Here is a 10,721-nt window from a genome sequence, read left to right as displayed (position 1 = left end):
GATATCTGGTTCATCTCATTAGCACTGGTTGGACAGTGGGTGCAGCCCACGGAGGGTGAGCTGAACCAGGATGGGGTGTCTCCTCACCCAGGAAGCCCAAGGGTCAGGGGATTTCCCTTTCCTAGCCAAGGGAAACTGTGACAGACTGTACCTGAAAAAATGGAACACTCCCACTCAAATACTGTACTTTTTAAACTGTCTTAGCAACTGGCAGACCAGATTATATCCCATGCCTGGCTCAGCAGGTCCCACACCCATGGAGTCTTGCTCACTGTTAGTGCAGCAGTCTGAGAACAACCTGCAAGGCAGCAGTCTGGCAAGGGGAGGGGCATCCACCATTGCTGACACTTGAGTAGGTAAACAAAGTGGCCAGGAAGCTAGAACTGGGCAGAGCCAACCACAGCACAGCAAGGCTTGCTGCCTCTATAGACTCCACATCTGGATGCAGGCATAGCTGAACAAAAGGCAGCAGAAACTTCTGCAGACTTAAACGTCCCTGCCTGACAGCTCTGAAGAGAGCATTGGTTCTCCCAGCATGGTGTTTCAGCTCTGAGAATGGACGGACTGCCTCCTCAAGAGGGCGCCTGGCCCCTGTGTAGCATAACAAGGAGATACTTCCCAGTAGGGCCCAACTGACACCTCATACAGCCAAGTGCCCCTCTGGGACAAAGCTTCCAGAGGAAGGATCAGGCAGCAATATTTGCTGTTCTGCAGTATTTGCTGTTCTGCAGCCTCCACTGGTGATACCCAGGCAAAAATGGTCTGGAGTGGACCTTCAGCAAACTCCAACAGACCTGCAGCTGAGGGACCTGACTATCAGAAGGAAAACTAACACACAGAAAGAAATAGCATCAACATCAACAAAAAGAACATCTACACAAAAACCCCAACATCAAAGACTAAAGGTAGATAAAACCACAAAGATGGGGAGAAAGCAGAGCAGAAAAGCTGAAAATTCTAAAAACCAGAGTGCCTCTTCTCCAAAGGATCACAGCTCCTCACCAGCAACAGAACAAAGCTGGATGGAGAGTGACTTTCATGAGTTGACAGAAGTAGTCTTCAGAAGGTCAGTAATAACAAACTTCTCCGAGCTAAAGAAGGATGTTCGAACCCATCACAAGGAAGTTAAAAACCTTGAAAAAAGATTAGATGAATGGCTAACTAGAATAAACAGTGTACAGAAGACCTTAAATGACCTGATGGAGCTGAAAACCATGGCACGAGAACTATGTGATGCATGCACATGCTTCAATAGCAGATTCGATCAAGTGGAAGAAAGGGTATCAGTGATTGAAGATCAAATTAATGAAATAAAGTGAGAAGAGAAGTTTAGAGAATGAATAATAAAAGAAATGAATAATGGGGTGAACCCGGGAGGCAGAGCTTGCAGTGAGCCGAGATCATGCCACTGTACTCCAGCCTGGGCGACATAGCAAGACTCTGTCTCAAAAAAAAAAAAGAAAAGAAAGAAAGAAATGAAATGAACAAAGCCTCCAAGAAATATGGGGCTGTGTGAAAAGACCAAATCTACATTTGATTGGTGTACCTGAAAGTGATGGGGAGAATAAAACCAAATTGGAAAACACTTTTCAGGATATTATCCAGGAGAACTTTCCCAACCTAGCAAGGCAGGCCAACATTCAAATTCAGGAAATACAGAGAACACCACAAAGATACTCCTCAAGGAGAGCAATCCCAAGACATATAATGGTCAGATTCACCAAGGTGGAAATGAAGGAAAAAAGGTTAAGGGCAGCCAGAGAGAAAGGTCAGGTTACCTTCAAAGGGAAGCCCATCAGACTAACAGTGGATCTCTTGGCAGAAACTCTACAAGCCAGAAGAGAGTGAGGGCTAATATTCAATGTTCGTAAAGGAAAGAATTTTCAACCCAAAATTTCATATCCAGCCAAACTAAGCTTCATAAGTGAAGGAGAAATAAAATCCTTACAGACAAGCAAATGCTGAGAGATTTTGTCACCACCAGGCCTGCCTTACAAGACCTCCTGAAGGAAGCACTAAACATGAAAAGGAACAACTGGTAGCAGCCACTGCAAAAACATGCAAAATTGTGAAGACCACTGATGCTATGAAGAAACTGCATCAATTAACAGGCAAAATAACTACCTAACATCATAAGGACAGGATCAAATTCATACAAACAATATTACCTTAAATGTTAATGGGCTAAATGCCCCAATTAAAAGACACAGACTGGCAAATTGGATAAAGAGTCAAGACGCATCAGTGTGCTGTATTCAGGAGACCAATCTCACATGGAGAGATACACATAGGCTCAAAATAAAAGGCTGGAGGAAGATCTACCAAGCAAAAGGAAAGCAAAAAAAAAAAAAAGAGCAGGGTTTGTAATCCAAGTCTCACATAAAACAGACTTTAAATCAACAAAGATCAAAAGAGACAAAACCATTACATAGTGGTAAAGGGATCAATTCAACAAGAAGAGCTAACTATCCTAAATATATATGCACCCAATACAGGAGTACCCAGATTCACAAAGCAAGTTCTTAGAGACCTATGAAGACACTTAAGATTCCCACACAATAATAATGGGAGACTTTAACAACCCACCGTCAACATGAGACAGATCAACGAGACAGAAGGTTAACAAGGGTATACAGGACTTGAACTCAGCTCTGTACCAAGAAGACCTAATAGACATCTATAGAACTCTCCACCCCAAATTAACAGAATATACATTCTTCTCAGCACCACATCACACTTATTCCAAAATTGACCACATAATTGGAAGTAAAGCACTCCTCAGCAAATGTAAAAGAACAGAAATCACAACAAACTGTCTCTCAGAGCACAGTGCAATCAAATTAGAACTCAGGATTAAGAAACTCACTCAAAACTGCACAACTACATGGAAACTGAACAATCTGCTCCTGAATGACTACAGGGTACATAACGAAATGAAGGCAGAAATAAAGATGTTCTTTGAAACCAATGAGATAAAAGACACAATATACCAGAATCTCTGGGACACATTTAAAGCAGTGTGTAGTAGGAAATTTATAGCACTAAATGTCTACAAGACAAAGCAGGAAAGATCTAAAATTGACACCCTAACATCACAATTAAAAGAAATAGAGAAGCAAAAGAAATGAATTCAAAAACTAGCAGAATGCAAGATATAATTAAGATCAGAGCAGAACTGAAGGAGACAGAGACACAAAAAACCCTTCAATAAATCAATGAATCCAGTAACTGGTTTTTGAAAAGATCAACAAAATTGATAGACCACTTGCAAGAGTAATAAAGAAGAAAAGAAAGAAGAATCAAATAGATGCAATAAAAAATGATAAAGGGGATATCACCACTGATCCCACAGAAATACAAAGTACCATCATAGAATACTGTAAACACCTCTATGCAAATAAAGTAGAAAATCTAGAAGAAATTGATGAATTCCTGGACACATACATCCTCCCGAGGCTAAATCAGGAAGAAGTTGAATCTCTGAGTATATCAATAACTGATATTATTGCTGAAACGAAGGCAATAATTAATAGCTTTCCAACCAAAAACGTCCAGGACCAGATGGATTCACAGCTGAATTCTACCGGAAGTACAAACAGGAGCTGGTACCATTCCTTCTGAAATTATTCCAATCGATAGAAAAAGAGGGAATGCTCCCTAACTCATGAGACCAGCATCATCCTGATACCAAAGCCTGGCAGAGACACAACAAAAAAAAGAGAATTTTAGACCAATATCCCTGATGAACATCGATGCAAAAAATCCTCAATCAAATACTGTCAAACTGAATCCAGCAGCACATCAAGAAGCTTATCCATCACGATCAAGTTGGCTTCATCCCTGGGATGCAAGGCTGGTTCAACATACACAAATCAATAAACGTAATCCATCACATAAACAGAACCAAAGACAAAAACCACATAAGTATCTCAACAGATACAGAAAAGGCCTTTGACAAAATTCAAAAGCCCTTCATGCTAAAAACGCTCAATAAACTAGGTATTGATGGAACATATCTCAAAATAATAACAGCTATTTATCATACTGAATGGGCAAAAACTGGAAACATTCCCTTTGAAAACTGGCAGAAGACAGGGATGCCCTCTCTCACCACTCCTACTCAACATAGTTTTGGAAGTTCTGTTCAGGGCAATCAGGCAAGAGAAAGAAATAAAGGGTATTCAATTGGGAAAAGAGGAAGTCAAATTGTCCCTGTTTACAGATGACAGGATTGTATATTTAGAAAACCCCATCGTCTCAGCCCAAAATCTCCTTAAGCTGATAAGCAATTTCAGCAAAGTCTCAGTACACAAAATCAATGTGCAAAAATTAGAAGAATTTCTATACACCAACAACAGACAAACAGAGGGCCAAATCATGAGTGAACTCCCATTCACAATGGCTACAAGGAGAATAAAATACCTAGGAATCCAACTGATAAGGGATGTGAAGAACCTCTTCAAGGAGAAATATAAACCACTGCTCAATGAAATAGAAGAGAACACAAACAAATGGAAGAACATTCCACGCTCATGGATAGGAAGAATCAATATCATGAAAATGGCCATACTGCTCAAGGTAATTTATAGATTCAATGCCATCCCCATCAAGCTACCAATGAGTTTCTTCACAGAATTGGAAAACACTACTTTGAATTTCATATGGAACCAAAAAAGACCCCACATTGCCAAGACAATCCTAAGCAAAAAGAACAAAGCTGGAGGTATCATGCTACCTGATAAGGCTACACTAACCAAAACAGCATGGTACTGGTACCAAAACAGCATCGTACTGGTACCAAAACAAAGATATAGACCAATGGAAAAAAACACAGCCCTCAGAAATAATACCACACATCTACAACCATCTGATCTTTGACAAACCTGACAAAACCAAGAAATGGAGAAAGGATTTCCTATTCAATAAATGGTGCTGGGAAAACTGGCTAGCCATATGTAGAAAGCTGAAACTGGATCCGTTCCTTACACCTTTTACAAAAGTTAACTCAACGTGCATTAAAGATTTACATGTTAGACCTAAAACCATAAAATCCCTAGAAGAAAACCTAAGCAATACCATTCAGGACATATGCATGGGCAAAGACTTCATGACTAAAACACCAAAAGCAATGGCAACAAAAGCCAAAATTGACAAATGGGATCTAATTAAACTAAAGATCTTCTGCACAGCAAAATGAACTACCATCAGAGTGAACAGGCGACCTACAGAATGGGAGAAACTTTTTGCAATCTACCCATCTGACAAAGGGCTATTATCAAGAATCTACAAAGAACTTAAACAAATTTTCAAGAAAACAAACAACCCCATCAAAAAGTGGGCAAAGGATATGAACAGACACTTCTCAAAAGAAGACATTTACGCAGCCAACAGACACATGAAAAAATGCTCGTCATCATTGGTTATCAGAGAAATGCAAATCAAAACCACAATGAGATACCATCTCACACCAGTTAGAATGGCGATCATTAAATAGTCAGGAAACAATAGATGCTGGAGAGGATGTGGAGAAATAAGAACGCTTTTACACTGTTGGTGGAAGTGTAAATTAGTCCAATCATTGTGGAAGACAGTGTGGCAATTCCTCAAGGATCTAGAATTAGAAATGCCATTTGACCCAGTGATCCCATTACTGGGTATATACCCAAAGGATTATAAATCATGCTACTATAAAGACACATGCACATGTATGTTTATTGCAGCACTATTCACAATAGCAAAGACTTGGAACCAACCCAAATATCCATCAATGATAGACTGGGTTAAGAAAATATGACACATATACACCATGAAATACTATGCAGCCATAAAAAAGGATGCATTCATGTCCTTTGCAAGGACATGGATGAAGCTGGAAAACGTCATTCCGAGCACACAGTCACAAGGACAGAAAATCAAACACTGCATGTCCTCCCTCATAGGTGGGAATTGATCAGTGAGAACACTTGGACACAGGGCAGGGAACATCGCATCCTGGGGCCTGTCATGGGGTGGAGGGTAGGGGGAGGGATAGCATTAGGAGAAATACCGAATGTAAATGATGAGTTAATGGGTGCAGCAAACCAACATGGCACATGTATACCTATTTAATAAAGGTGCACGTTGTGCACACGTACTGTAGAATAATATAAGTATAATAATAATAATAAAAGAAAATTAAATAAATTGAAGAGATTATGGTAAATCCATTGCAAGGAATATCATCCAGACACTAGAATGAAAGAATTAGAAGTGTAAATTGAGGAGATTTCATTATGAATTAGGAAAAAGGTTTGCCTGGAAATTCAACATGGAATGTTTTGATTTTTATAAATGAAACAAAGTAGAAAGCCATGTGTTCTATCTAAACATATACATGCCAACACATTCAGTAACCCTACTCTTTGATGTTGATCCTAGAGAAATGCATGCACATGTTCACAGGGAGCATGTACACAAATATTAACAAGAATATTATTTTGTTTTGGAAAAATGGGAACTTCATAGGTGTGGATCATTAGGGACAGGATAAATTGAAAATGACGAAATGTACAAAATTAAAATAAATGAACTAGAGTTCCATGTATTTACATGGGTAAATGTAAAAAATATAAACTTGAGCTGGAAAATCAACATGTTGAACAATGTATACAGCATGATGATGTGCTTTAAATAAAGAAGAGATTCTATGTTGCGTACGGACACACAAGTTGGTAGAAAATATATACAAGTCTCCATGGGCATAATAATTGCTGACTTCATCATAGAGGAGCACAGTGGGGAAGGAGAGAGCAGAGTGGGTTATGGAAGATGTAAAAGGAGTGTTTTACCATATCCAATATATAAAAGATAGACAGCAAGTAGGGCTTAATATTTAAATTTTATGCAGCTATTAGTGTTTATAATATTAATCTCTCTTCTTGCCCTATGTTTGAGATTAATTCGCAGTAAAAAAAAAAAAATTCATGCTAAGCACAAGCAAATAAACAGCAAAAGTAATCCCCCCATTTTTGTTTCATAGGGTAGGATTGTACATGCTATAGACTTCTATGCAAGACCCAAATTCCTGGAAACAGTAAAATAAGTTCATACCTGCACTAAAAAACAATTTAGAGCAATTATCAGTGGACCAGAAACTGCGAGAATTCACAGAATGTGGGACAGCAGATAGAGCCAGACTACTGGTTTGAGTAAGCCATGACCCAGAACGAATGCAAAGATTATCCCAAATGGAGGGCTGGCTCAAGAGTGCTCTATGTACTGGAGAGGTGCTTTCTTTGCTGAACCAAATTGATTTATTGCTAACTTACCCAACAGGAGGATTCAGTAGGCTCTAATTATAAAGAAAATTTCAGCAAGACATGCATAAAGTATTCATTTGTTTCTTAAGAGTTCAGTTAAGAACACCTATAAAATCTTTTCCATCATGTATTCCTTCAGCATGCATTGATTAGATGCCACACTCACACACTGCTTGGAAAACCTTGAGAGGCAGAGTCTGTGCTTACCATGTAATAAATGTTTTTCATTTTTTATCGTATTTAATTCTCACAACCCTATGAGGGCAGTACTTTAGCCCCACTTTACAGATGGAAAAACAGGCTTAGAGAGAAGTGACTTGCTTAAACTAATACCTTGAATGACATAAGAAAGACAGAGTGCTAGTTATAGGGCTTTCCTCAATGGAGTAAAAATGGACTCACGACCTTTTTGGGCACATCAAGACAAGTTTCAGGGAGAAACAGGTCTGTGAGCAGTCAGGTGAAATTTAGCTAGTTGGAGAAGGCTGAGAAGGTAGGTCAGGCAGAGCAAACAGTGAGCAAAAGCAAGCAGTGGACAAAGTTCAGAGTATGCTCTGAAAGAAGCAAAATAAATCAGGTGTCCAGGAAGACAGGAGCCTAGAAACCTTGGAGCCAACCTGCACCCCGTCACCCCCTCCCCATTCCCCACTTCATCCATTCTGTCTACAAAGCCCTTCAATGGTCACCTTTAAAATGTCTTTCTGCCTCTCCATCCCCATGGCAACAGCCTCAAGGCATACTTTAGTTCCCAGTGCTTCTTATTCCAATTGCTTCCTATGTGGTCTGCCAGGAAATAGTTTGCTCTTCTGAAAGGCTGCACAAATGCAATTCCTCTGATCCTGTCACTGCCCTGCTTTCATACATACATATAAGCGTGGTAGATATATGCACTGTATATAAAAATGTGGTAGATATATGCACGATATATGTATGTATGTATATATGTATAAAAGCAGGGCAGTATATATATCGTGCATGTATCTACCACATTTTAAAGGCTCTGCACCTCTTTCACCCTGCTTGTTTCTGCAGTCCCATCTCCTCACATCATCCAGCACATCTGCCACAACAATATTATCCGGGTCCTACACGGGACCACGAATTGATTAGTATACACATAAATGCCTTCTGAAAACAGGGCGAGTGAATGAACGCGATGTGTAAGCCAAGACAGGAAAGGAAGGCTGGAGACAGCTGAATCCTTCCAAGAATACACCCTCCCGCCACCCCTGGCCTCCCAACCTGCAACACACACACCGCCTGTCGTCAGTGGGAATGGAGCTGACGCACTCCTTCCCTAGACTGCCAAGCCAATCTTGGAATATTTGTACTAGGCTGATAATACAGAAACTTTAAGCTATTTTTTTCTCTTCTGCAAACTCCAGTCCCCACCAATCTCTAGCTGTCACTCCTGCCCTTGTCCCACCCCTGTCGCTGCCTGCCCCTTTCCTATCTGCTAGCGGAAGTCCCTGTGGAGGACCAGCCTACTTCCCCTTTGGTGCTACGAGTGTGCGTGGCAGGAGAGGCGGGGCCAGTTTTGCTGAGCTTTCTCGCGGGCTTGCAGCTGCGGCAAGTGCTGGCAGCGGTTGCTTGCGCAAGTCAGCTGGCGTGGGAACTAGCTTTGTAGCTGAGAACGGCTGGTTTATTGATACAAAGACTATTGACGTTGGTAGCTCCAGCAGCAGCAGCTTCTTACGGTATAAAGCAGTTGCTTCCTGAAGAGGCTACAAGCATCCTTCCCTAGGACTGCTGTAAGCTTTGAGCCCCTAGCAGGAGACATGCCTCGGGGACGAAAGAGTCGGCGCCGCCGTAATGCTAGAGCCGCAGAAGAGAACCGCAACAATCGCAAAATCCAGGCCTCGGAGGCCTCCGAGACCCCCATGGCCGCCTCCGTGGTAGCGAGCACCCCCGAAGACGACTTGAGCGGCCCCGAGGAAGACCCCCGCACTCCAGAGGAGGCCTCTACCACCCCTGAAGAAGCCTCGAGCACTGCCCAAGCACAAAAGCCTTCGGTGCCCCGGAGCAATTTTCAGGGCACTAAGAAAAGTCTCCTGATGTCCATATTAGCGCTCATCTTCATCATGGGCAACAGCGCCAAGGAAGCTCTGGTCTGGAAAGTGCTGGGGAAGTTAGGAATGCAGCCTGGACGCCAGCACAGCATCTTTGGAGATCCGAAGAAGATCGTCACAGAAGAGTTTGTGCGCAGAGGGTACCTGATTTATAAGCCGGTGCCCCGTAGCAGTCCGGTGGAGTACGAGTTCTTCTGGGGGCCCCGAGCACACGTGGAATCGAGCAAACTGAAAGTCATGCATTTTGTGGCAAGGGTTCGTAACCGATGCTCTAAAGACTGGCCTTGTAATTATGACTGGGATTCGGACGATGATGCAGAGGTTGAGGCTATCCTCAATTCAGGTGCTAGGGGTTATTCCGCCCCCTAAGTAGATCTGAGGCAGACCCTTGGGGGGTGGAAAAGAAAGTCACAGGTACCCCAAAGAGTAGATGGCCAGGGTCCTAAGTTGAAAATGATGTGGATTGGGGGCGGGGGACACTGTATTTGATACTTGTGATCAGTGATCATTGTTTAACTGCAAATTAGAGTGTTTGCTTTTGATAATGGAAAATTGTACTCTTTTTAAAATTCTGTTTGTTGAGAATAACAATATGTTTAAAAATATGATTGAACAGATTTTTTTTCTTTGTTTCCTGTCATTGACATTTAGTTTTGCTACCGTTCTAAAATGAAGTCGTTCCATCATATTCTATGATCTTGTACAGCACTTATAGGAGTGAACTGTTCTTTTGAAGTTGAAATACCCAGTAAAAGGTTGAAGAAGGATGGAGGATTTCTTCATATATGACGTTTCTGAAACGCTTTGTGTCTACTGTTTTGTGAAGATTGACATTTACCATGATTTTCCTTGGTTACTGCAGAACATAGAGAAAAATAAAAGCATAACGACGAGTACATCTTGCGCATTTTCTGACCACCTGTTATGTGAGGCACCAGTGTAGATTCCGGGGATACTCCCTAGTACACATCCTCCAGGTCCAAGGAATGTTCTAGATTATGTGGGAGAGAAAAATGGGTAAACTGGCAGTGCAGTAAATGCTGGGATAGAGTCCGAGACTGAAGTGCCATGAAAATGTAGAAAACATTATGTGACCTGTCTTGGGGAGGGGGCCAGGGAAGGGAGCATCACAGGATGTGTGAAAATTCAAGAGACACTTAAATAAGTTTGGGGGGGCTGAAATATATGATCAGAATATATGATGAAAATATAATGTATTAGATATTTGATTGGATACTCCACCCAGCATAGGGGAGGGAGCACTGGCAAAAAGAAAGGGACATCACAGGGTGCTTGCCACGGTAGTAGAAAATACACATAAATCATCTTGAGAGGAGGAGGGCAGAGGGAAGGG

At 41.5% G+C, this 10,721-nt stretch overlaps 1 protein-coding gene across 2 annotated transcripts; it reads left to right on the top strand.

Moving 5' to 3' along the window:
- Nucleotides 1-8,799: 8,799 nt before the first annotated feature.
- On the top strand, nt 8,800-10,263 carry LOC105527440 (melanoma-associated antigen H1). 2 transcript variants are annotated; one of them, XM_011963764.1, is made up of 2 exons: nt 8,829-9,154; nt 9,257-10,263. In XM_011963764.1, the coding sequence occupies exons 1-2, from the start codon at nt 9,077-9,079 to the stop codon at nt 9,734-9,736; spliced, it is 558 nt and encodes a 185-aa protein (XP_011819154.1). In that variant the 5' UTR covers nt 8,829-9,076; the 3' UTR covers nt 9,737-10,263. The 2 variants fall into 2 exon arrangements, with proteins under 2 accessions (XP_011819153.1, XP_011819154.1); XM_011963763.1 differs by having other exon boundaries at nt 8,800-10,263.
- The last annotated feature ends 458 nt before the right edge of the window (nt 10,264-10,721 follow it).

This window comes from Colobus angolensis, unplaced genomic scaffold, assembly GCF_000951035.1.
Source record: "Colobus angolensis palliatus isolate OR3802 unplaced genomic scaffold, Cang.pa_1.0 Scaffold624, whole genome shotgun sequence".
NCBI classification, from domain to species: domain Eukaryota; kingdom Metazoa; phylum Chordata; class Mammalia; order Primates; family Cercopithecidae; genus Colobus; species Colobus angolensis.
This window is presented reverse-complemented; position numbering and strand designations above follow the sequence as displayed.